Raw genomic sequence first — 27,089 nt, 5'->3', positions numbered from 1 at the left:
AGTCCAACTACTTGCTCCACTAACCTTCCTAGGTCAAAAGCTTTGCTGTGTCAGTAGCTTAAACATAACCTAACTTGGAAATGTGTGGTTTTGTTGTTGTTATGTTATTGAAATAAAAGTGGTGTGGCTACACAAGGAGTTCTACTGGTATAACTAGACTGTATTACAATTATTCTGTAAATTTATTATGTCTAGAAGTCTGTGGACTGACTTCTGAAGATCTTTTTGCTTTCAGTAAGAAATTTTCACTCTGATCTTTCCATGTTTCTCTAAACACACCACAAAAGCAACCTTAGAAGTCATTTGGGAGTGATTGCTATGGGCAGTCTAACCTGACTCCATGTCAAGTGCTTATGGGTAGTTTTGCCAAGGCCCATGAGTGTAAACAATTTATGTAAAAAATATTACCTTAAATTTTCCATCTGAAAGAAGGTAGTTGGACTTCTGTCAGTAGCTTCACTGAGGATAGGATGTCATCTAAAGATGAAGATGTAAATCACAGAATTGCTGAGGTCAGAAGCCACCTTTGGAGATCATCTAGTTGAACCCCCCTGCTCAAAGCAGTGTAAATTAAGCAGGTTGCTGAGGGGCTATCCAGTCAGGTTTTTAATATCTTGAAGGATGAAAACTGTGCAACTTCTCTGGAGAACCTGGTTTAAATGGAATTTCCCATATTTCTGTATTTTCCCACTGCCTCTTCTCCTCTCACTGGATACTACTGAAAAGAGTCTGGCTCTGTCCTCTTTACTCCCACCCACCATCCGGTATTTATAACATTGTTAAGATCTCCCTTGACCCTTCTCTTCTCCAGGCTACATTATCCCAGCTCTCTCAGCCTTGCCTCATTTGTCAGATGTTCCAATCACATTAATCTTTGTGGCCCTTTACTGGAGCCTTTCCAGTATGTCCATGTCTGATTTCTATGGGGGAGCCCAGAACTAGACACACAAGTCCAGATGTGGTTTCACCAGAGCCAAGTAGAGGTAAGTAATTACCTCCCTTAGCTTGCTGGTGACACTTTTCTTAATGCAACCCAGGATGCTTCTGTCTGCTTCACTCTGTTTAGATGTCCATGAGCAAGAAGTTTCTTTCAATAGCATGCTTTTTCTTATGATCACCATTTAGGGGGTGACAAGCAAGTATCCATACTGGTAGTCAAAATGGGCTTTAATGATATTGTACACTGTAATGACATCAGTATCATGACTATTAATGGAAACATAGCTATTCAGTAGAAACAGCTGGCAGACTCAAAGCCAGGGTGGTTCTTAAAAAAGAAAAAAAGATGAAAAAAGGGAGGAAATGTTTCCATAGTAGCTAAAAGAATGATTTTGTGTGATAATTTTGAGTTGTTCTTTGTTCGTGATAACCACCAGTTTTGTTTACTTGCCTGAAATATCATGTATATTTAAATGATCATCTGCCAGAAGCATTTTGTGATTTATTAATTCATGAATTCACTGCCATATGTAACATTTGGGGAAAACAACATGAAAAGAAAATTGAAGAATGCAATGCATTTTTAATAAAGACATTGTTTCTAGGCATATGTCTCTAATGTTCTGACATTTGAGTTGCTTATCTTTTCTTGGCAGCAAAACTGTATTTTCAATCCTCTTTTTTTTGTGTTTTTTTTTTTTTTTTATGTTTGTTTGTTTGTTTTTTCCTATATTATTCTATTGTTTTCTTTCTTTCTCTCCCTGCCTCCTTTCCTATTTTGTTCCTTTGGAATGCTTCAGTCTATGCCATGGAAATTAATCGTAAGTCCCTGTGGAGAGCTGATTATCTCATTTAGCTGAATATGTGCATTAATCATCTTCTTCACTAGATACTGGCATTTTAATTATTGGGCTCATCCAATATTCAGGTGTGAAATTTTATTTTTCTATTGTAATAGTTTCATTTGAAAAGAATTAGAGGAAAAATGTTTGCTTTTAATACAGCTTGCATATCAGAAGTTTTAATTAAGCTTATGTTGTTGCTATGACTTGTTTCTAGTACACTGACAGTAAAATAATCCTTTTTTTAAATGATGATGCATGAGTGTCATGGTATAACTAATTCCCTTTGATTACCTAGACACAATGTTAGTGTTTCTTTGTCAGTACTTTCATTGGTCCGTGTGAATAATACTATGATTCACTTGAATTTCCTGTTATTCTTTTCTTGTGATAAACAGAAAAAATGTAGGTCTGTTGTTTGAAAAGCAAGTAAAATATATTGTATTAATCATTGTCTGAATATCTTTTTCAGTCCATAGTAAATAAGATTATTCTGTTTTCAAATAATTTGAAGTATTTTTCAGTTGAGGTTGAAGCATCGGGGTTTTTTCAGAATGCTTTAAAAAAGTTGGTTTGTCTATTCACATAAACTAAATCTATAATAAAGTCATTGTCAGACTTAGTATTTACTAAGATATCAGCTAAAGAGCCTGTGGTTGATAAACACTTTACCAGCTACTAAATGGTTCCAAAAGTTAGCCTTATATTTGAAATCAGATACACTGGTACTGCACTTAAAGACAGAACAAGCTTGCTCCATTTACCCAACTCCAAGACAGCTCTTACCCTAAGACAACCTTTTAAAGTTTACTTAAGGCAATTATTTTATATCAGTTTGATCAATATTCTCAATTTTTTTCATATTCTCACCAGTCTATTTTGCTGTTACTATATCATTTTCATTTTATAATTTCATTTCTTTGGTTTAAAAATTTGTTTAACATTTAGAATTACTGTGAAAAATAAGGGAAATGGACATTGGCCCAAAAGTGACAGCAGGGCCACCTGCTGGTAGCATTAACAGCCCCAGACAGGACAAGTGATTATCTGGGATCCATCCAGGGAGCCCAGTCAGGGGCAGGAGGAGACAGGGCCAAAGACGAAAGAAGGATCGATCCAGGGGACAAACAGAGGTCCAAGGTCCATGGTGGGGCTGAGGCCTGCACACCTGACATAGCTCATGCAGGGACAGGCATGCATAGGGGCTGCAGGTGTTAACACCAGGTGAAGCTGGTCTGGATCATTAAGGCCTCTTTAGTCCACTCAGGGCCTTGATTAATTGATGCTTAGCAATCTGGGGCCATTAACTAAATCCTTTTATATCTTTGGCAAGGTATGCACACAAGTTGGGTTGGAGAATTTTTTTTTAATTCCATTCTTAATATGTATGTATGCACACTAAGATCTTGTCCTAGACTATTACTATGAGAAAAACAAGATCTATATGAATTTAAAGAGAAAGCCACACTGTAAACTTGGAGCTGCCTCTCCGTTCATTATTATAGGAAATTATTTTTGTATGCTGTAGTTAGAAGCAGAAGTTGAAGTAGAAATTATATATACTTGCTACTGGAAATAAACTGACAAAATCTGTTTAGCTTGGCACAGTTTACGCATGTGTCATCGTTAAATGTGAATAGTTTTTTTTAAGTATTGAGCAATTTGTGAATACCTTTCCTGTTTTCTTTTCAGCTCCTTGTGGGGACAATCTTTATGACGATGATGGTAAACGCCTCCCTCCATGTATACCAGGGGCCTGGCTCACTCCTGCTATTATGGCCTGTTACCTCTTGGTAGCAAATATCCTGTTGGTAAACCTGCTGATTGCAGTCTTCAAGTATGTAAATGATCATGCACTATTTTTACTTTCTTACAGCTGAGATAAAGTGAGAGTCCGTGCACTGATTTTGCAAGGGTTTGAATTTGCACTCAGAATCTGATTACTCTGTGAACATGACTGGTCAATACTTGGAATAGTGTGTTCACTGGGAAAGAGTGGAGGAAAGGTTGCTTTGAATTTGACAGCAATTGCAGTAATGTATAGGAGAGAATCTGGCTACTTCAAATTACCATTTAGTGACAGGCCTCAAGGTTGCTCTGGAAAGATGAAAACCAGAATCCATGAAACCTGCTGCATACATGATGGAAGCTCAACTAGCAAGCGCGATTGTGTGATAGAACTGCAGAATGAAAACCTGAACATCAAAAGCAGGAGGCATTTCCATTATCACTACCTCATCTGGCATCTCTTTCTTTTTTCTTCTTGTTTTGCTTTTAATTTAGGAAAATAAATTAGGGCCTTGCAGAGATCTTATGTGACTCAGAAAAGGAGTCTGTATTGCCTTGAACCAAAAGAAAGGATGCCTGCATGTTGCCAAGATCTGTGGCCAGTCCAAGCAATGTGCACTATGCACATTCTTAATGTTATTCCATGAATCTATATTTAGATTTCTCTGGAGTAAAACCAAATAAATTTCTGCTGCTTGTTCTCTCTACCCACAGTTGTGTTGCATGCCTTTCCTGTCATCACCTAGGGATTAAAAAAAAAATAATAAGTATCTACTTGCTAGTAAGACTTTCTGAACATACCACCTGAGAAAAGCAGGAGATCCATTTTTGATGTCCATAAACATGTAGTGTTGGAGGGCTTGTTGGCATAGGTAGCTTGTGTCACAACCACAAAAATAGTTCATTGTATGCCCAGAATTCTACAGCTCACAAAGCCTGTCTTTCATTTGATGTATGTAGCTTAAAAGGTCATGAATTTTAAAGGGATCCAATGCCAGTCAAATCACTAGGGGGAAGGGGAAGAATCTTACAATGGTAGCTATTATTGGCTGAAGGACCAAGGAATCAGCAGTTTGAGAAGTAGGTCATGCTGTTAACTCCTGCCATCCCAGCATGGTGAGATCTAGCTGGGGAATTCCTGCGATGCAGGAGACACAGAATGAAAGCAGATTGTTATTTATCATTGATAAATAATCTCATGTCTACTTAGCCAGCAGAAACCAAAAGCTATGTTTACTCAAGAATTCTCTGTTTTCAAATGTGTGTTTTAACTGGTTTTGTGAATGTAGATACTCTAAAGCACAGAAAGTTAGAAAAGACGTGGACAGACAATATAAAAAAGGAAGTGCCAATATCATCATCATCATCATCATCATAGGAGTGCACTGTCTGAGCATACTTGAAAATAGCTTGAAAAGCTTTATTGAAGACAGAACATCAAATCTGCTTTCTCTTAGTTGGTATTTCATAATATTGAGTACTGTTATCTCTGGATTGGATACTATCACAGTCCTCCATATCCACTGAATTACAAAATAAAACATCTTTATAACACACCTTATTTTGGTGTAGAAACAATGAGGTCATGGCTTCCAAGAACAAATTCCTTTAGAAAAATATGCACAATGTTTTCAAGTCAGAAGTTTGGGTGACTAAAGTTTTAACTTGGGACATTTTGTGAAAACTTGAAAACTCTTCTATGTAGGTCAAGCTGATTAGCATATTAAAGGCAAACTATGTGAAGCTTCTGGGTTTAGCATACAAAATACCTTTCATGGATTTAATACTTTGTGTAATATCAAATACTGGCGTGTGTTAAAAGACATACTTTATAACCAAGCCTCAAAATACCGATTATGTGATTCATAAATTGTTCTTTTCACTAACACCTAAAGGACTTTATACAGTAGGAGCAAATAGTCTAAGAGAAAGACTGTTCTGGGTTGTGCGTAAGGGATGCAGAGCACCTTCTGCTTTGCTACCCTCAAAAGGAGTAGTGAAATCATGAATTCAAGTTAATCATCAGTTCAGCAGCATCAATCAAGAGCTGAACCAAGCAAATCATGTGGCCTCATGTTGTTATTTAGCTGCTACTTTTTCCAACATAGTACTTGCTCAATGATAAGTAAACTTTGGGGTCCAATAGAAACTGTACCTATGTTCCCTTTCAGCAATACCTTCTTTGAGGTAAAATCAATATCCAACCAAGTCTGGAAGTTCCAGCGGTACCAGCTGATCATGACATTTCATGACAGACCTGTCCTTCCACCTCCAATGATTATCTTCAGCCACATCTACATAATCATCAAGCGAATCTGCTGTCGCTGCAAGAAGGGTGAAGTAGACCAGGATGAGCGTGACAGGGGACTGAGTATGCAAAAAATCTTCTCTAAATTGATCTCTTTGCACCATATTAACAGAAAGCAGCAGCTTTTCCAATGATGAACTATTTTGTTCACATTGACAGTCAAGTGTATTTGCAGAAGACAGTATGGAACAAAATTTGTATCAAGTTAACAGCTCTTGAGGTCTGTGGGCTCCTGAGAATATGCAATGCTGTGCTGCTGATGAAGACTTTCTTTAACATGTTTTCTTAAAACAGTGAAATGGCATCTACTTAATCCAGTTTTACCAAGTTTTAGTGAACTCCATATGTTGTGAAGGGCAAATAGGAAATTGGGAAGAAGGGATGACAGTTTCAAATGTCATCTGTAGTGTCAGCTCTGTGATTGTGAGCAATCTGTGTCTAAGAGCATCCCCACTTTCATTTCTCCATGGTAGAGATTTATTTGTCATTTCACAGGGGAACTGTGAGGATTCTTCTCCTAATACACTCTGTAGTTGTTGATTATTATTTTCATTATATGCCTCATTGAAATAATCAGATGCTCACAATTATCCCTGTATTTCTACATTTCACAGGAAATATATTTTATAAGTAATTATATTTCTACATAATATGCTTCTGAATTAAAAAAGGGAAAAAGGTAAATGCAACATTCCCTCCAAATAAAAAGAGACAAATTCAAATAAAGGATGAAATGTCCCAAAGAGCTTATATTTCCCACAAATTTTCCTTACAAGATTGTAAATTTTTGAAGCTCTTATCCAAAGAATGTCTGGGAAACAATCTGTTATATTAGATTTTCTGTTGCCTATAACTGGCATCCTTTTCAGAAAAATATTTGAATGAAGGAACGGTCAAACTGAAAGAGATTGCTCTAGTCTTTTTCCTGTAAAATCTAATGAGTTTGTTCAGTGCGTTAAATTGTGTTCAGTGTGTTCACTGTTGTTAAAAAGTACGAAAGTCATTGAGAAAATATAGCCCCCAGTGGGTGGTCATAAAAGCAGACGGTCACTGACCCATACAACATTCTTGTCTCTAAATTGGTGAGACATTGATATTACAGACTGACCACTTAACAGATAAGAAATTGGCTGGATGGTTGCACTGAAAGAGTTGCAGTCAACAGCTCGATGTCCAAGTGCAGAGCAGAGACAAGTCGAGTTCCTCAGGGGTCGCTGTTGAGACCGGTGCTGTTTAACGTCTTGGTTGGTGACACGGACAGTGGAATCGATGCACCCTCAGCAAGTTCACCAGTGACACCGAGCTGTGTGGTGGGTGACACGCTGAGGGCAGGGATGGCATCCAGAGGGACCTGGGCAGGCTGGAGAGGTGGGCCCAGGCAGGTGGTTCAACAAGGCCGAGTGCAAGGTCCTGCCCATGGACCGGGGCAAGCCCAAGCACAAATCCAGGCTGGGCGAGGAGTGGAGTGAGAGCAGCCCCAAGGAGAGGGGCTTGGGGGTGTCGGGGGATGGAAAACAGCCTGTGAGCCAGCACCGTGTGCTCACAGCCCAGAGAGCCAACCGTGTGCTGGGCTGCAGCAAGAGCAGTGTGGGCAGCAGGGCCAGGGAGGGGATCCTCCCCCTCTGCTCCGCTCTGGGGAGACCCCCCTGCAGTGCTGGGTCCAGCTCGGGGGCCCCAACAGCAGAAGGACACGGAGCTGCTCGAGCGGGGCCAGAGGAGGCCACAGAGATGCTCGGGGGGGCTGGAGCAGCTCCCCTGGGAGGCCAGGCTGAGGGAGTTGGGGGGGTTCAGCCTGGAGAAGAGAAGGCTCCGGGGAGACCTTAGAGTGGCCTTCCAGTGCTTAAAGGGGGGACAGGAAAGGTGGGGAGGGACTCTGGATCAGAGGGTGTAGGGATGGGATGAGGGGTAATGGTTTTAAACTGAAAGAGGGTAGATTTTACTTAGATATAAGGAGGAAATTCTTCCCTGTGCGGGTGGTGAGGCAGTGGCACAGGGTGCCCAGAGCAGCTGTGGCTGCCCCCTCCCTGGCAGGGTTCCAGGCCAGGTTGGACGGGCTGGGAGCACCCTGGGCTGGGGGAAGGGGGTCCTGCCCGGGGCAGGGGGTTGGAACTAGGTGATCTTTAAGATCCCTTCCAACCCAAACTATTCTATGATTCTATGACAATGCATTATATTGCCTTAAGGACTGTGGCCATCTTTGGCTAAGTGCTCATTCCCTATTTATAAAATCATCTTTTTATTTAGTGCAGTAGTAGAATCTGGCAGGATCTGTATGTCAAAAATAATCTGCTAAATTGGATTTAAATTGCTGGAAGATTAGAATAAGGAAACTCATCTTTTGTTCTTCTGTTTTGCACAGAGTTATTTCTGAATGATGAAGAGCTAAAAAAACTGTATGAGTTTGAAGAGCAGTGTGTAGAAGAATACTTCCAGGAAAAAGAGGATGAGCAGCAATCATCTAAAGATGAACGCATCAGAGTTACCTCTGAAAGGTACCTATTATAAGAAAAAAACCCACACTGCTTGTCTGGAGCAATAATTGCTTTTTTATGTCTTCATTATAACCAAAGTTGATTTTAAGTACAAAAGATTTAGATCTTGAAAAAAAACACCACCAGTTCAGAAGCTGATCTGAATACTGAGTAAATATCTGTGCAGGTGCTTCTCTCAGAAGAGCAAGGTTTTTGTTTTACCTGCTGGTATGTCATTAAGGCCGCTGGTTTGGGTAGCTTTGGCATAAGAACATTTTTGTTCATGGTTAATTTTTTCCCTCTCTTCCATCTGAAGATCACAGTTATGCCTTTTATCCATTTGAGCAAATTACTACTTGTTGAGCTTCCAGCAGCTCCCCCAACCATGAGAAACATGTTGGAACTTAATGACAAAAGCACTGAGGATTCTTCCCTTAGATCTATGGTTTACACTAGGGTACATCACTCACAACTGCTGAATTTTAATCTCTGCCACAGATTCTCTTGGAAACTTGGAACAGGGGATTTAGCTTTTCAGTATGAACTTCCCCATTTAAAAGACGGGGAATATTCACATGTAAATCACTAGGCTATTCTGAGGACTAGGTAATGTCTGCATATTGCTGTGTAAGCACACAGTGATAATGGCAGCAGCAGTTTTTTACCAGGTCACTTGGCAGGACTGTTCCCAAAGGCTCTGCCTATTTTGTTAGCAGTTCTAAGTCAAAGGATGGGGTCTTTTGTCACTTCCTTGAAATGATGAAAAATTTTCCCTGTAATGAAAATGATACACAGTTTAAAGGATACACACTCTTTCACCTTTTATTTACCTCACAGTATTCTGATGATGAACTACTCCATATCTATCTACCTACCTACCTACCCACCTACCTTCCTTCCTTTTAACATTTCTTATGAAGTAGCTTTGTGAGCCATATAATTCTTTAACAGATAAACATCTTTCTTTTGAAGGGATGCCCTGAACATCTTGCATTACTATATGTAAAGTCTGAGAATGGACAAGTAAATTAAATCTGCTGCATGTATTGGAGTAGTTTCTGTCGCACTATTTATCCATTGCAATTTGTCAAAATCCTAGGTATTGTGGCAGAGAATAAAGCAGGGATGGTAAGCCTCACTGATTCACTATGGTCTGTGGCCACAAAGCAGATTCACTTATTTCTCATGGCTTCTTGCTCCAGATGCTTCATCATCTTTTGTGTGTGAGAGCAAAAGAATGTTAATTTAATTTCCACAGTTGATTTACTAGTGTATGATCCTGAAGTCACATTCTAATGCATTAGTTTTATATGCATTCTTCTGGTACCATCACTTCCATTATGATATAAATGATAAAAGAAATGGGAAGCAGTATTATTTTAATTGAACTGGACAATAATTCCTCTCCCTTCAGCTGATACATAACTGAAAAGTATTTCAAGAGCTAAAGTAATCCCATACATACCAGCATATGTTCTCTCTCATACTGCTATAAAACCTGTTTTACAACATGCCTTGATGCTATTTTAGTTCATCATGTGAGCATGTCATTAGAAAGTATTTTTCATATAATCAATTGATGCTTCACAGTGAAAGACTATAACGGAATGTGAAGTGGGCGGCACACTCAGAAATGTTAACAGTAGTTTGTCCTTAAGGGATGCAACTCTTGTACTCACCTGGCATGTAAATAAGGGCAAAGTTCAAAGAGCCCTCTGATATGGTGTATGGAAAGTATAGATAACAAGAAATGCACGTGCTTTTAATGCTACTCATAGGAAAAAAGAATGATGCGTGATAGATAGCACAGAATTCTACCTTAGGAAGACATCAATAGCTGGGTGCCTATAATGGGTTACTGCACCGTTCCACAGCTTCTGTTCTATGCTTCCTCTTTTATACTCAACAGAGTTGAAAATATGTCAATGAGGCTAGAAGAAGTGAATGAAAGAGAACATTTTATGAAAGCTTCCCTTCAAACAGTCGACCTTCGACTCTCTCAATTGGAAGAACTATCTGGTCGGATGGTGAATGCTCTTGAGAAGTTGGCAGGTATTGACAAATCTGAGCTGACATATCCACGTTCACGGGCTGCATCTGAGTGTGATGCTGCATATCTCCTGAGGCAAAGCAGCGTTAGCAGCTCTGATGGCTACAGCACATACAGATACCATGTCAGTGGTGATGAGTTAATATATGATGACAGTACCACTCCTATGTCACCAGCCGTGGGACTGCGTATAAAAGCCCATTCTCCTGGTACCAAAGAAGACGGAGCAGACCCAAGGATGCTGGTTCCAGAACACCACACCAGTCTCCATTACACCTCTAGTGCTAATGCAGTCACCACAGCAGATTTCAGTAAATCGACATTAGAAGTTGCACAGACTGTTTCCAGACCCCATTCTGGTTCGGGTGGTTTTGGGGATGAAAAGCAAGGGATTTTCAAAAGTGATGGAATGGATGCTGTTACAAGCAGACAGTCAGCACCAAGGTCAGATTTTCAGAACACACAATTAAAAGTAGAACATACCAAGTTAGAAGCAACCTTCTCTTATCCCTTGGACAAAACTAAAGCAATGCGCTATTTTCCTCCTGAAACATTCAGTGCTTGTCAAACCACTATGATGAGGTCAAGGAGCTTTATATTTGCACAGAGTGGGAAGCTGGTTGGAGGAGTTAACAACTGGGCCACAGAATATAGTACCATCATGGATCAGGTGTCGCCTTCTACAATTGAACAATGGGCCACAGAGTGGAAATATGAAGTTGAGCAGCAACTTTCTCAAGAACGTCCTCCAGAATACCCTGGTTTTATCTCTGAAGCAGAAAGGCAAGCAGAGCAGAAGCAGTTACAGATGGACACAGATGATGACAGTGATGTTGGTGAAGCACGTATGAGTGCTTCTTACACCTCTATGCCTGCCACTGTCAAGGCTGAGAAAGAGAATTTCCTATCAGTAAAGCCAGAAAGGACTTCTGGGTTCCCATCAGTACGGTCAAAGAGTTTGCACAGCCATTCTCAGAAAGCCAAGTCTGTAAAGGACAAATTAAATAGACCAGGACATGCCAGTAGCGTAACTAATTTGGTGGTAGCATTTGGCAGTGCAACAGAAGAACAGAAAGCTAGGCAAGAAAATGCATCCACAGAAACTGAATGTTGAAGTGGCTAATGACTCCTGGTTTATTGACAGTCAAGAAAGCAGCATGACTAATTCAACAACTTACGGATTTTTAAATTAATTTGTAAAGAAGAATTTTGAATAGAATTGTTTCTTTTCATTTTAAACTTGATAGATATATGTTCTGTTCTTAACTAAATGCTTGCTGGCTCAGGTGAAAGAGAGATGTTCGCTCGGGAGCAGATAAAAATTAGGCACAGTTCACAGATGCCAACAGTACAGATCTTTCTTTGTTCCATTTCAACCTCCCTCATAAGCTCATTTTGGCAAGCTATTTATAAAAGGACAGTCTTATCATGCAATAATTTAGAAAATGTTTTTACTTATTTTTTATCAGAAGACTTCTTAAACAGAACAAATTTTTGACCAGCATTAGTTTTTATCCTTACTTATGCAGCTGGTTTCTTTGTGGCCATTGTGTTTTTCAGATCTAAACTAAATTGTTGGAAGCAAGCTAGAATTCGGCAGTCCCCTCTTTCACTTCTGATTTCATGCATGCTTCTTAGCTCCTCCTTCAGAAAGGTGCAACATAGCAGTTTTCACTCATTAAAATAGGTCTGAGTGGCAAAACACAGTTGTGTTTGGAGAAACCAGACCCAGAAAGCCATGTGTAGACATATTCTTGACCTGTCCTTGCATTATAGTGACATAGTCTTGCTTTCAGGATCATTTCTGTCCCCACCCCAAAGCATGTTGACAGCCTTAAACTGTTGAAAAACAATGATCATTGTTTCAAAATGTTTAGGGAGATTTTAAGTATAGGAAGTATATGGAGATTTTAATAATATGAATCCAAGATCTGTATTAGTGTTTCGTATAAATGGGGTTTACAGTAGAAATCCATGTAGAGTAAGAATCTGGCTTTTTATAAATGCCTGCAAGGGAAAACAAAACAGAATAGGAAAAGTAGTCTGATTGGGTGAGATTAAAATGTAGCCAATTTGTGTTTGAAGCAAATCTACTGTAACAAATTAATCTTTCATTTTGCAATTTCATTATGATGACACATGAGGAACAATAAACAGTTTCTAGGAGTCAGTCTAAACAAAAAATAAATTTTCCAGATGAGAACAGAAGTTCCATACATTTTCTTGAGTAAATTTCTAAAACAAATATCAAAACAAAAAAAAGTCTCTACAACAAAAGTGTTTTCTATCCCTCAACAACTAAGACTAGAAATCCACATCTATAGTTACAGTATCCCAGCACACTTTTATCTCAACAGTGGCATTCTAAGTACTAGGTTTTGATAGTTTTTTCATACTAGTATGAAGTTATTTGCCTCATTCTTCTCTTTTACCTTTTGGGAGTTTTGTTTTCCCAAATATTCACCAGCTCTCTTTGCAGGGCATGGATGCATACCATTGAACAGACAAGAAAGCAAATGAGCTAAAGGCATGTTACTTGTTCACAGAACACTGGTCAAAAGTTAATGCTTAACTCATTAACCATCAGGACTTACTCATATATTATGTTGAAAAGACAGAATTTCTTTTTTCTCCCCACCATCAGCTCCACAGTATGTAGGTCTCAGTATCCCCCTTGATAATGTTGCTTACCACATTTTGAAATGCAGAGATTGATGGAAGACTCTACAGATGCATTGATGGCATCAGCTTTTTCTTGTTTGTATTATATTTTCATACTCCATCCATACTTATACTTTGAAGTACTGTTACTGTACCAAATGATCATGGTACCTGCATAGACATTTCCAAAAGTTAAGTCATCATTTACTAGGGATTTTTGCTAGCTTGATCTTATTAGCAGGTTTATTGGCTTCACTGTTGTCAGAACAGTGTTAATATTTTGCTTTTTATGCGAGCTTCTATTTTCTTCAACTTTAGGGAACTTGACATTTCGTAAAAACAGAATGACATTTGAAATTGTTTCACTTCCACATTTACTTCTGTGTTACCGTTATATGCGACTACCTAGCTATTTTGTATGTGTGGTTAAAATAGCCTCCAATTTGCCAATGCCTTTTTATTGTTTGCTTGCACACTCACCAGAAACTGATTCATTAACAAACACAAAGGGATGCAGCTTTTCAGCACTTTGCTCAACAAGCAGTATGCATTGTGGAATAAAATACAGTGTGTTGCATACCTCTTGTTACATTGTCTTTATAAAATGTGTGTTAAATCATGCTCTGTTTGACGAGTTTATTTTTTTAGCATTTATATTCAAAATTTATCAGATAGCATGTGGATTTCAAACAAAAACATTTTACCTTTGTATTTACTTAATTTGTGTAAAAAATGTCTATAAAGGAACACAGGAAAAAGATGTGAAATTAATTCAGTATAACAAATTTTTCACTATAATGATATCAAAACATTTCCTTTATCTGTTTCTTCTTACTGCAGTACATGAGCTGAACATTTTGTATGCAAAGTTTCCCTTTTAACATTTGCCAGTAATTTTCCATAAAGCTCTCTATACAGTGATGACTTTATAAGGCTTGGATGTTTTCTGTGCTCTTGAATAGCATGAACTGAAATGATAACCTCTCTGCCATGAAATGCGAACTAACTACACTGACTTTGGCAGAGGTATTTTAGACATACAGCCATTTTAATAAGAATAAAATATGTCTCTGTATGTGCATAGAAGACCAATAGTAGATTTAGAGCATACTAAACAGAATGATGATCAACATATTTTCATATCTGCTTGCATGTGTTCTTCAATACTGGCTGAAAGGATGCAAGCACAGAATTTTTATTTCTGAAGAGGCTTGTTTAATACTGCTTTTCAGGAAGATGCATCCCTCCTACTGCTAAATATATGGTGGCTCCAACACAGTGTCACTGTGAATACCACTTACCATTTTTTATTATGTGCTTGACCTATACTGAACCAGGTCAAGCCTAAAGAGTATGTACTCTAAGGCTATGTCTACACAGAGACATTACACTGAGGTTACTTAAGTTTGTTCACCCTACAGTATCTTGCAATACAGACATGTCCCTCTGCCTCAAGGCAAATGTTTTAAACAGAGTGACTAATTGTAGTATTCACACAGGCAGGTTCTTAGCTATACCAGCTGATTCCACTAATTACCCCTTTTTACATTGCATCATCTAGGACTAGTCTGACTTTGCTTTTGCAAGCATCTCCTATTGTAGAGTCACTCTTTCCATTTTTGACGCTGGATTTTGATACCTGAGAACCAAGAAAGTCCATGTACCATATTATGTAGTAATGAATTAAAGTAGCCATTGAACCTTCCAACTATGGTTTCTCCAAATGGCTTCTTTGGATGCATTCCTAGCTTCTGCGCTCGACTATCATCTTTGGCAAAATGTGTATCAGTCCTTTTAAGTAAAAATTAAAAGACTACAAGTATCTGTAAGGCCTTGCTAGAAAAAAACTTGAGGAGGATGCATGACCAAGGATATCAACAGGATTATTTCATTAGATCTGCAAAATCCACAGGATTGTGGTATGCCCTGTTACGGGTGTTCCGGGTAGTTAACCCACTGACCCAAAGCCAGTTCGTTGCCGGGCACTTGCTATGGAGGAGGTGAGTTTTCTGAGCGACAGCAACACTTGGACACGTTGTTGGGGTCCCACCTAGTAGTGCCATTGCTAGCATATGACTTCTGCACCACTGTCCTGTCTGACTGGTCACTTCCAGTTGAACTAGTGTTACACTCAAAAGCTTGTTATGAGCAAAAAGGAGACACACCTTGTACGTAAAGTCAGAAATTTATTGTTAGTGTAACAAATTTGAACAGTAATATACGAATTATTATTAGTCTAGATCTAGTTACAAGAGAGGAAAGACAAGAAGAGAGAAGAGAAACAAATACTACTATACTACTACAGGGAAAAAAAAAAAAAAAAAACAACAAAACAAACAACAATATGTGCACACTTCCTACTGTCTACCCCTTTTGTTTTTGAAGTTATGTTCACACTTGCACTGATGCTCTGGGTCTAGCGGTCACTGGCTGCAATGGGAGTAGTAAGGAAATACTGCCAGCCTTCAGCATCCCAGGTCCTTTGCTGGGATCAGCATGACGCTGATGTTGTTGGTTTCCTTATTTTTTGCTTGCTTAGGGGCATTTTTTTGTTTGCTACCAACTTTACATCTTGTTTGTCTTCATTGGCCTTCAAATCCTACAATTATGCCTGAACTTCCTAGCTTTCACAGCTAAACAAACGAAGGGACAGGTCAAGGCAGGTTAAGGCAAGTTCAGACAGCAATCCTGACAAACCTCAGTCCTGAGGCCAGTCAACATAAAGCCTGTGTCCTGTCACTAGCAGTGACAATACTCTATTTACTGGGTGATGAGGCTATATTAGCCCTAGAAGTGTTTTCCTCTCACAACATCCACCGCAGATAAGTGAATGCATGCAGTCGTGACCAAAGCTGAGTATTTCAGCCTAATAGTGGATTTTGATCACCCATTGGGATCCATCATCAGACAGGAAGGCAGAACAGATGTAAGGACCTGGATGATATTTATGCCCATTTAATGCCCATTTCAACAGGTACCAGGGTCCAGTGGGGTTGGGTTAGTCAAAAAACAGTACACATTAGTTTGGATTGCAGGCTGACAAGCCACAAGCCTTGGAAGAAGTGAGACAAGAACTACAGATTTCCTTAAAACTTCAATCTTCTTTTGCTTTTTTCAACTCTTAGCCTTATCTGCAGAAGCAACATTTGATATGGTAAAGCGGTGCTTTATGGTTGATGCCCTGTATCTTTACAATGGATACTCTATTCTCCAGGCTGAACCCCCCCAACTCCCTCAGCCTGGCCTCCCAGGGGAGCTGCTCCAGCCCCCTGAGCATCTCTGTGGCCTCCTCTGGACCCACTCGAGCAGCTCCGTGTCCTTCTGCTGTTGGGGCCCCCGAGCTGGCCCCAGCACTGCAGGGGGGTCTCCCCAGAGCGGAGCAGAGGGGGAGGATCCCCTCCCTGGCCCTGCTGCCCACACTGCTCTTGCTGCAGCCCAGCACACGGTTGGTTCTCTGGGCTGTGAGCACACGGTGCTGGCTCACAGGCTGTTTTCCATCCCCCGACACCCCCAAGCCCCTCTCCTTGGGGCTGCTCTCACTCCACTCCTCACCCAGCCTGGATTTGTGCTTGGGCTTGCCCCGGTCCATGGGCAGGACCTTGCACTCGGCCTTGTTGAACCACCTGCCCGGGCCCACCTCTCCAGCCTGCCCAGGTCCCTCTGGATGCCATCCCTGCCCTCAGCGTGTCACCCACCACACAGCTCGGTGTCATTGGTGAACTTGCTGAGGGTGCATCGATCCCACTGTCCGTGTCACCAACCAAGACATTAAACAGCACTGGTCCCAACACCGACCCCTGAGGAACTCGACTTGTCTCTGCTCTGCTCTTGGACATCAAGCTGTTGGTCTTTCAGTGCAACCATCCAGCCAAGGATCTTCAATCTTCATCAAGGACACTCAGATACTCTTTTTTCAGCTGCGTAATAAATTTAAGGCATAATGTTTTTCTTCTGTAAGGGGTAATAGAAACTTGTTGGCCTGGCTTCCTCACAAGTCCCCAGCAAAAGTCTCACACTTCTGAGTGTATGCTGAGGCAACTTGGGCATGCAAACTATTGAGTGCACAAGTAGGGAGGTATCCAGATAAAGTAATATAATGCTTTTGGTGAAAAACAGAACAGACTTTCATCAGTGAGTCCCTGACTTTGCAGACTTGCCACATACTTGCTGTGGCTCTGGGCACATAGCTCAGCTGTGAAATCAGACAACAGGTATGTCTTTGTGTCGTGGTGTTCAAACCAATAATTGAACTGTTCTTCAGAAAGCTATGAAAACACTTAAGTTGCCATAGAAATACAGGCCTGGAAGAGATCATCTAGACTGAAGTTCAGCAATGTCGATAGCATCAGTGGCAGGGGGTGGTCTAACCTGTTCTTGAACACGTCTAATGAGAGCCATTCTCTAATGTGCTGAGAGATCAAAAGGGACCATTATGAAAATCTGTTCTGATTTAACCCCAGCCCTCATGCAGTGTACAAGCAAAAATACTTCCCCAACCACAGAGCTGTCTTGTGAGGTTATAACAAAACTTTTAGGAAGGTACCTAATCTGGCATGCAGTAAATACAGCAGGTTATGCACTGTAGCCATAGCTAGCTAAGCAGATAATTATCTTCACTGTTCTAAACAATTTGCACTGTATGTAAAAAGAGGCCCAGGGAATCTGCCACACAGCATGTGGGGGGTGATACCATCAGGAGAGCAGGCCAAGCTGGTTCTGGAAGAGTCATGACAGTGGGCAAGTGTAAGGGTCTTGGTCAGTCTAGCACACAGGAAATATCACTGAATAACTTGAGGCAAGGAAAATAAGTGCACTGAGTAAAAAATTATATTTTTTAAATTACTGAGAATAAAGATAGGCATCTGCAGTCTCTTCAGTTCAGCTAGCTTTGCTGCATAGCTATCTTCCCACCATTCTTTCAAGACTGTTCTCATAGAACAAAGGCATTCTCAGAAACCTCTGGTTTAGCAGCACTGTTTGAAAAAAGCAAGCGAGGCAAGCCAGAATAGTTGGACATGGGCAGGCAATTGAGTAAATTGACAAAAAGGAGTCAGGGATCCAGAGGATTTCTCTACCTGTCCTGCCTGCCCTCCCCTCCCTGCTCTCCTGCTCCCCCTGCCTCGATTGCCTTGCCCCACCTCTTGCTTTCTCTGCCCTGCCCTGCCTTACTTGCCTGTCCTGCTCAGCCTGCCTGCCCTGCCTGCTTGTATGCTGCTGCAAGTTGTGACAGATTAACTCTCTCCTCCAAAATACTCACTTCTGTCAAATCACCTTCCTCCCACTGGCATAAGACTCTTCTAGTGGCAACTTGTGACCAGGTCCAACAACAATCCTCACCAATCTTGTGATCTTATGTTTACCGAGAGCTTAGTTTTGATTTTGCTTGTTCCTTTTCATAATAGCAGTGCAATTTAAATGCGTCAGTGCAGTCCTTAATGGAAATTTGTGCTATCCCGTGCTCATTCCCTCAAGAGTAAGATTGCATTTGCAGCCACTCCTCAGCAGGCTCTGTGCTGATGCAGAAACACTCATGTAATTCTGACGTAGTATAAATAATTCTATTTTTTTAATATCACCGGCAGATTTGTTATATGCAATTTCAAGCTGAGCTGATTGGGGCAGTTTTGCGTTCCTCGCCCCCTCGCTTTCTCTTCCCCATTTTCTGATTTTAATTTTCTTTCAGCAGTGTTGTGAATATGAACAAAAAACTTTAAAGAAAAATAAAGATGAGGGCAAGTCTCGCAGTATTTCTCACTTACCAAACATCCAAGGGATTTATCTTATGACAGGGGTCAGTCACCAGCAGGAGAGAAGCTGTGGCTTGCTCTCACAGCACTGTCAGGCTCTCAGCATCACACCACCACCAGCTTCTCCAGCACAGTGCACTCTCTAAAATGGACAAGAGCTGAGCCTGATACTGAGCCAGGCTGAATGTGTTGTTCAGCCTTAGACAATGATGCTTACAGCATAAAATAAAAATCTGATATGTGAAAATACAGGAGAAAGTGAAGGGAACTGTCTGCCAACACCAAATAAGATGGGACCTTTGTGCAAGATTTGCACTTCTTTTAAAAAAACCCTACACAATGGGATTGTTTTTATTGTCTTCACCTGCAAGTCCAAGAGTAGTGTATTATGGAGGTGCTTGCTGCTATTCTCCCCTGCACTGCCAAATAGCTTTAAACGTATGCACATGTACTCCTTTCTTTAACCTAGGCAGGTGCCAGTGGGTTGCTTCCCCCCTCGCTGTTAAAACCAACATCCCTGCTGGCATCCGTGGGGCATCTCATCTAAGTCAGGGAATCCAGCTTGTGCCCTAAAGTCTGTTCTTCCATTGAACATCCACCCTCTGACTTCACCGAAAAATCACAGTGGCTATAATGCAACGTAACGTGCTTCCTATTAATGACAGTAAGGGAAGACCTTGATGACCCTGTGGCTGATGCTGGGTGCTACGTGTGTCATTTTGTGTCTAAAAATGTGTGTTTCCCTGGAGTCTTCTAGCTCTTTACTATCTTCATGTCATGGTAATATTACAACATCACTGTGCTGTAGCAGGCCTTTACTGATGTTATCTTGCATGTGAGCAGTTACAGAAAAATGACTGTATGCTGACCAAAACCATGCTTTTTTTTTTAATAAGGTGAGGATACCGGCAGTTAGTTTGGCAGATGCTGGCCTTCAACTCTTGTCCCTAAACCACGGGCCCTGCAGTGAACTATGCTTGGCTCGTAGCTGGAACCATTGCTACAGTGCACCAGCTGGCACAGGAACCAGCAGCCCTTCTTACCCTACCCGATGCATCAGACCTGGCTTCAAACTCTGGAGAGGCCTGGCTGGTTTTACCCGATTCCCTTGTGCTTGGACCATCCGCGGGAGAACCCAGACTCTCCCCCTTCCTTAGGTCTCACAGCTGACAGACCCATGTGGTCCCACTCTGGGGCTCTTGATTTAACCACATTTCCATCCAAACCGTTGCTTCTTGTAGGAGGTATTTCCACTGTGGAGGCCAAGTTCATTGCAGTCAGTGCTCACAAAAAGACCTGCAACATGGACCGTTAAGGTTGCCAAGGGCACTAAACGAATGAGAGTCGTTGCTCAGTTTCCTAGTTATCAAAAGTTAGATTTTGGTGTTTAGTGTTAGATTTTGGCAGTTTAGGTGTGCAACTGTGCTATTTCCATGTTCTAGAGAAGCTCAAGTGAGCAATACATGAGTGCCTGGGAAGCTGAAGGAAAAGGTATTACACGGATGTTAGATGTGCATCCACCGCCAGCAGCCAGCACGGTTCCAGCATGGAGCGAGAGGGTGCCAGTGCGGCAGCAGCCTGGAGGCTTCACCCATAGATCCCATACGTTCCACGGCTGTAACGTGATACACCTTGTATAAAAGGTGACAGTAGGAAAAACTTGGTAGCGGTACTTGACTCATGCTGGAGCTGGATTTTTAATGCTGATCTGAGGCAACCCTGGGTCGCAGTAAAAACCTGCCTCTGCAGGCCCCATGCGGAGGTTTCAGAACCCGTCTCCGAGCGGCTCAGGGGCCAAATTGTGCAAACCCTCTGCGTCGATCCTCCTTTAACATTCCCCTCCCCGCCGGCCCCTGTGCTTGTGATTGCTTTTCGCTCGCGGAGGCCGGGAGGAGAGACGACCTCTCGCCCCCCGCCCGGAGGCAGCGCTGCGGCGAGCGCTCCCGAGCGAGGCCTCCCCCGCAACCGGTACGATCCGGTAACCCGAACCCGCCGCCAGCCCGGTGAGAAATAACAGTGCCCGCTGTGGCGGCCGCGGCGGGGAGCGCCCGCTCTAGGGGACCCACCGCCGCCCCCTCGGCCGCCGTACCGAGGCCGCTCCCCCAAGATGGCTGCCCCGGCAGGGCCCGCCTCAGCCCGCCGCCCGCCACCCGCCCGCCGCCGGCGGTAGGGAGCCGCTGGCTCGGCGAGGCGGCCGCCCCCGCGGGGAGGCGGAGGGAGCCGCGGGGGGCTCCATGAGGGGTTGCGGCAGCCGCGGGCCGGGCCTGCCCAGGCGGCTGACTCCTCCCTGGGGGAAGGAGGGTGCGCTGGGGCCGCCCCCGCCGCCGCCCGCCGGGGCCGCCGCCGTGTGACGGGGAGCGCGCAGCCCCGAGCGGCCGCGGGGCGCCGGGCCTCAGCCGGCGGGCGTCGACACCCTGCCCCCGAGGGACGGGGCCTCCTGGGCCCGGCCCGCCGCTCCCTCCCTCGGTCCCCGCCGGCAGCGACAATGTTTTCTCTCAAGCAGCCCAAACCCACGTTCAAGTCCTACCTTCTGCCGCTGCCTCAGGTAACAGCCTTTTCTTTCCATTAGCGACCTGCTCGGCTCTTCCCCTCTCGCCCCGGGCCCGGCCGAGGCGCCGCCGGCGGGGCTGCCCTCCCGGTGCGGTGCTGGGCCGGCCCGGAGCGGGGCCGCGGGGCGCCCGGGGCTCTGCCCGAAGCTTCTCCCCGGCTCGCCTGGGGGTTACCGGCCTCGCGGGGAGCGAAAGCGGCACCTGCGCGCCCCGGGGGCGCTTCCGAGGGGCCCCGGAGACCCTCCGTGGCGGAGGGGATCAAAAGCCGTGCCGGCGGTCTGGGGCGCAGCCTCTTGGCCTCTCGGACTTCGGAGTCACGCACAAACGCGAAGTGAGCACATGCTGGTGGCGAGCCCCAGCCTCGGCCGAGGAGCGGAACTTTTACCAAAATAAAGGCTTGTGTTGATTCAAGCCGGCCAGTGTGGGATTGTTTGGGAAAGTTACGAGTAACGCGTCAGGTGTTAGGGCTCGCTTTCTTCTTTGTGCTGGGCGGGTTCCATGTTACCGGTGTCCGCGCTGTGGAATACTTTGAGGAGAAGACAGCTGGTGCTTGTCTGTTATGCAAATAATTAAACTCTCACTGTAGCCTTTGTTTCACATTTAAAACTTGGCTGATGGCATAAATAAAAAAAAATCAAGTATATCTGTCAAATATATATAGTAGCCTACTGTATATAGCCCCTGTAGTATCAAGTATGTCTAGTAGAACCACCAGGATTTCTTGTGTGGTCTCGGTGTGCAGCTGACAGAATGTGATTGTTTATTTATTTATTTGTTTGGTTTTGACAAGGCAGGACCTCTTCTAGCAACGCACTTGACATGTTGACTCATTTTCACTTTTTCACAATTTCTTGGTAAAAGTAAAAAGTTGGTACAACATAGTTCTGGTATTCCTAGTCCCTGGAAATGGCAATACCACTGTTGGCGTAGGAACCGTAGGCATTGAGGTTATTTCACTGAAGGTTTCAGTCTTTTTATAGAAGTATTTTTATTTTTAAGGCTTGGAATTAAAATGCAAGTAGGCATGTATGTGTTCTAGGCCTTGGTTTTGGGGAAATTTTTCCTATGTCGGAATGTCATACATGTTAAAAGTTGATAGTTTTGTGCAAACTCGAGTGTCCATATCTGTGTAGAGCTTGTTGTAGGACTTGAGCCTTTATGGAATGTCAAGTCAAATTGTTTGTTGTTTGTCCTCTGACATGTTATAACCTAGGTTACACAATTACTTAAACATTAGTGCTTTTAGTTTATTCTTCTGGTACAAAGCTCAATATACACAAAAATGTTATTATCTTTGCAGAAAACTATTGCTGTGATTCGATCCTAGCTCTTTAAGATCAGCTTTTTAAGTTAAAAGAACTTCCACCTTTGCCCAAATAGGTCTGACTGTAAAGTTCTGATTCTTAATCATGTTCTCCTTTATTTTTACTTCAGGCTGAAGACCATATAACTTCAGAACCAAGGATTAAAAAACTGGAACCAGTACTTTTGCCAGGTAAGCATAAATCAGAAATTTGACAGATGCCTCAACAGTGATATATTTAAGCCTTTTGTTTATTATAACGGAATTGGCAAAATGTAAATAGTTGTTCCTGGTTTACTGTGATTATTGATTTTGGTATATTTTAATCTTAGCATGCTCCTTGAGGGACTATAACTTCTGAGTAGGGAAATGTAATGATGTGTGTGTCTGCAGAAAATTGTTCTAACCTGCCTGAAACACTAAATAAATACACAGGCAATTTTGCCCATGGAATACTTTAGTATGTGCAGAATAATGTCTTGGTTTTATTGCGAGTATTTGAGGTGAAACCACTGTAAATTTTGTAACACTTATGGCACCTTTTGGAAGACTACTAATAATTACATTTTTTGTCAGATAGTTAGAACTTTACCAGTGTGCAGAATCCACTGCCATAGCATGTAGTCTTCCTTTATTTTAAAGGAAAATATTAATAGGATTTTCAGTAGGTAGGGGTGATTGACTTCTGTATTGGAAAACTTCTAATGCCGTCTTTATTCATTTACTCTTACTGAATATGCAGCTGTTACTTAATTTTGGAATTTGTAAGTGTCTTTAAACCTATGCAGAACAATCTTTTTAGTGTGTGGATGCAAAAAGCAATGTTTTTATTATTGTTCATAATGACATATTTATAAAAATGGAGGATAGTCATGACTTCCATACTTGAAATAAGAAATAATCTTTGGTAAATGACATTTTGATCAATGAGGATTTCTAAAAGCCTTTTTGCAGATACCAAAGGAACCATTTAATGTTTTCAAGATTACTTTCATTGCAAACTGTACTTCACAGTAATAAATTTGGCTTGCTGTTTCTAAGAGTAATTTTGAGTTTAAAACAGTGGTATACTGCGGGTTTTTTTCTTAACATTCAGGTTGTATGTTAACAAATATGAATTTACACACGCACATACTAGTCTAGGAAGCTATTGCTAGCAGGTTGTCTAAGTTGGTAAAACATGTTTATTTTCAAAGTGATCAGTGGAATAAACAAGTTACTCTTAAAAACTTATTTCTGTTATTGCTTCATATGGGACTGTTGGTTTTTAAGCAGTACAAACAGATGTCTGATATGGTCCAGTGAGGTACCTTAAGCTTGAGAGGCTGAAATACTGTGGAAGAGTTTCAACTGAAAGAGTAAAGAACAACTGACTGACAAACTCCATGAAACAAAATAATGCAGATTTTGCTTGAGGCATAAATACCTTAGAAGACATTGCAGAGGTTGCTTTGTATTTGAAATAGAGTTATATTCTTATGCTTGCAAAACTTCTGCTTACCGCCTGGCATCTTATTGGTTATGTTGCAGTTGATATTCATCCAAGGCCTTTGACTCACAAGGAAATGACTGCATGTTCTTCTCTGAGACATTTCACAGAAAATGCAAGGCAGTACGAGATTGCTTTTCTCAAAATGTAACACATCTTGCCTTTACTGTGGGACACGTGCATGTCCAGCTATAGAAAACAACTTCCGTACAGTAACTTTTTGCAGTGTGGTTCGTTCTTTATTTGTGAAACTCTGAAGTACACTTAAAATGGTGCTGACTGAGTTTGTTTCTCGACTGGCTTATATTTATCCCACGTTTGCATCATTACCTTAGTCTGCACTATCTTTGAAATCAGTATTTGATGGCTTTTGGGACATTTGTGGTAAGATGACCCAGGTTATATAGAAACAGATTGGAAGAGTGACACCACAGAATTAAAATTTCTACCTCCGTATCATTCTAAGATGTTACTTTGAATTATTGTTATGATAAGGTTCCCTGTTCTGTACAGCCACAGAGTAGCTCTGACAAAATCTTTTCATTTTTGTGATCATCAGTCTGTATGAGGGTGGGAGGCAGTTTAGAAGTGACTTATTTTAAATGACTTAAATGAAACTCTTCCTGTTTAAAGTTAAGCACCGGCCTAAACACATTTTTTTTTTTGTTTCTGTCATCAAATGGTGCAGTAGAAAAGTGTATAAACAAGTACACATTGTACTGTTGGATAGACTGGCTTTTGGATTTGTCATAACCCAAGTTTCTGGCCAAATTCCAACTCATTTAATTATATTAAGGCTGACTTGTACTCCCTTGCACGTACAGTTTGAGTATGGTATTCTTAATATCCTATCCTTAATAGTTGTATGAAATTGCTTTTGATTTCAGGAACAGAGTGAAATCCGAGTGGCTGAATGTTTGTTATGTTTCTTTAATTGCTGAAGTTTTTAAGGAGTGCTGTTGGAATTAAATTATATTAGTACAAGCAGTTATTTGCTTTAATAATCTTTGAAAACTGCAAATAGGTGTATTAAGCTTTTGATTCCTAAAACATAATCACTTTGAGGGAGTAGCTTACTGAAAATTGAAATTCCAAAGTAGCTAAATACCCTACTGTCTAACTTGCATTTCTGTGCAGCAGAGGTTAGGAGAGAGACTTCCAGACGTGAAAATAATATGAGTCGGGTTACAAAATGAGGAGGTTTTTAATTAAAAAAACAAACAAATGAAAAAAAAACACCCTAAAACAAACACTACAAAACAACAACAACAACCAGCAAAAAAACCCCACCAAACCCTGGAATTTACATAGGAATCAACTTTTAACCTGCAGAGTTTGTTTTTAAAGTTTGCTCTGGTGGTCAGATGAATAGAGACACATCTCTCCAGTTTTTGGAACAAAAGCCTGTATTCTCATGGAACTGTGTGCCCCGACGAGGGTGGTGTACTAGAAAAAAGCAACAAACCTAATTCAAAGCAAGTGAAAACCTTGGTTGAAAGTGGCAACACTGATACTGCAGTAGGAAAAAGCAAGTAATTTTATAGAGTTTGGTATAAGCTCATACCAAAACACATGATACAGAGGTTTAAAATGGAGTTATAAAACTGTTTTCTTTTTCTTTCTGTGGTTCTGTTCTAGTGTAGCGCTCTGATCAAGAGTTTTTTGCAGTTAGTTGAAGCGTTGGCCTGTGTAACAGTTTCAGGTTTTTTCCTTTGTTTGCATAGCTTGTTTTATAAGCATGTCAAAGAGGAAAAAATAGAAAAATAACACGTTGTCTACCAGTCAGTCTGTTAAAATGCCTTGCCTGGCTAGTAGGAAATTAGCTTATGTACTTCAAGGGAGACCGGAGTTAAAGTTGTTAAACTTGAAGGTGTGTTTTGTTCTGGTAATCAATTTGCCACAACAATGTCTGTAGCATTTTTGAGACATCAACTTAAGTATTCAAAAAAATTGTACAACGTAACTGGAATGTGATGCACTGTATGTTTTCATTATTGGAATGGCAAAGCAGTGTGCAGAGAGGTGCAACCCATGGATGGATAGTGAACCAGTCCTGTGTCTGTACTGTAAGCAGTGCCGCACCGTAGTTTAGGCAAGATGAGGTGAAAAGGTCGTCACTGTTTCTCACACAGGATGTTCTGCAGGAGATTATGTAACGAGTGGAACATCTGAATAAGTGTAAGAAAAGGACTGTTCCTCCTGAATCTTAATACTCACTTGTAGTAATTAGTTTAAAGGGTTGCTCAGTATATTAATTTGCTAGTAGGTTAAGTTAGTAGTTGTTACCTGTAAGTTTTGAACAAACAGCTAGAAATGGTTTAGTTGGTTTTGGTTTTAAAAGTTTATACAGTAAAATTACAGAAGTAAACTGATTTAGAATAGTACTTTTTTATCTTGCTCACGTTTAGGCAAGTTAAAGGAATATTGGTGGTGAGCTGCTGTTGCAAAGCAGTTATTTGTAGTCTCTTGTGTCTGTACCATGTTTCGTGGTGAGATTGTAGAAGTCAACTTCATTGTCATCACTGGTGTGCGATCCCACCCGTGGTGGGTTTATACACAGGCTGTGAGTACAGCTGACCTGGGTGAGGTGCCACCTTTTGCTGACAGTGGCCGGCAGCTGGCGTGGAGCAAGAAGAAAGAACAGGACAAGGCGCGCTCCTGGCTGCTTGTTCTGCCCTCCCTGCTCCCTTCAGTCTGTGGCGTGGGGACTTTCCTCTTCGGGTATCGTGATGGGAGATCCAAGGAGGGGTTACAGAGTGTCATAGAGACAGTGCTATCATATTTAATACCCCTTGCTGGATTTTTCTTACGTGAATTTATCCAGTTGCTTTCTATAGCCATGCAAACTTCTTTCACCCACAGCTTCATCTGGTAAGAAGTTCAGCAGTGTAATTATATGCCGTTACAAACTACCTTTATTTGTTTGTTTTGAACTCACCACC

The 27,089-nt window shown here is 41.6% G+C and overlaps 2 protein-coding genes across 8 annotated transcripts in view; both read left to right on the top strand.

Annotated features, from left to right (window-relative positions):
- The window catches only part of TRPM1 (transient receptor potential cation channel subfamily M member 1), a 105,998-nt gene extending 92,018 nt beyond the window's left edge, over window positions 1-13,980 (top strand). For 5 of the 7 annotated variants that reach the window (XM_032990186.2, XM_032990187.2, XM_032990188.2 and 2 more), the window contains 5 exons: window positions 1,740-1,760; window positions 3,474-3,618; window positions 5,741-5,940; window positions 8,237-8,369; window positions 10,258-13,980. In XM_032990186.2, coding sequence (XP_032846077.2) covers window positions 1,740-1,760; window positions 3,474-3,618; window positions 5,741-5,940; window positions 8,237-8,369; window positions 10,258-11,512 — 1,754 coding nt within the window. In that variant the 3' untranslated portion in view covers window positions 11,513-13,980. The remainder of the gene's footprint in view (window positions 1-1,739; window positions 1,761-3,473; window positions 3,619-5,740; window positions 5,941-8,236; window positions 8,370-10,257) is intronic. The other 2 variants (XM_032990185.2, XM_032990184.2) reach the window with 1 other exon arrangement.
- Window positions 13,981-20,916: 6,936 nt separating this feature from the next.
- MTMR10 (myotubularin related protein 10) overlaps window positions 20,917-27,089 on the top strand; it is a 41,900-nt gene continuing 35,727 nt past the window's right edge. Inside the window, exons 1-2 of the mRNA XM_042803972.1 lie at window positions 20,917-21,351; window positions 22,790-22,850. Coding sequence (XP_042659906.1) covers window positions 21,292-21,351; window positions 22,790-22,850 — 121 coding nt within the window. The 5' untranslated portion in view covers window positions 20,917-21,291. The remainder of the gene's footprint in view (window positions 21,352-22,789; window positions 22,851-27,089) is intronic.

This window comes from Tyto alba, unplaced genomic scaffold, assembly GCF_018691265.1.
Source record: "Tyto alba isolate M040663 unplaced genomic scaffold, T.alba_DEE_v4.0 Super-Scaffold_41, whole genome shotgun sequence".
Classification (NCBI taxonomy): Eukaryota; Metazoa; Chordata; class Aves; order Strigiformes; family Tytonidae; genus Tyto; species Tyto alba.
The sequence above is the reverse complement of the archived record's forward strand: the minus strand, read 5'-3'. Positions and strand labels throughout refer to the sequence as shown.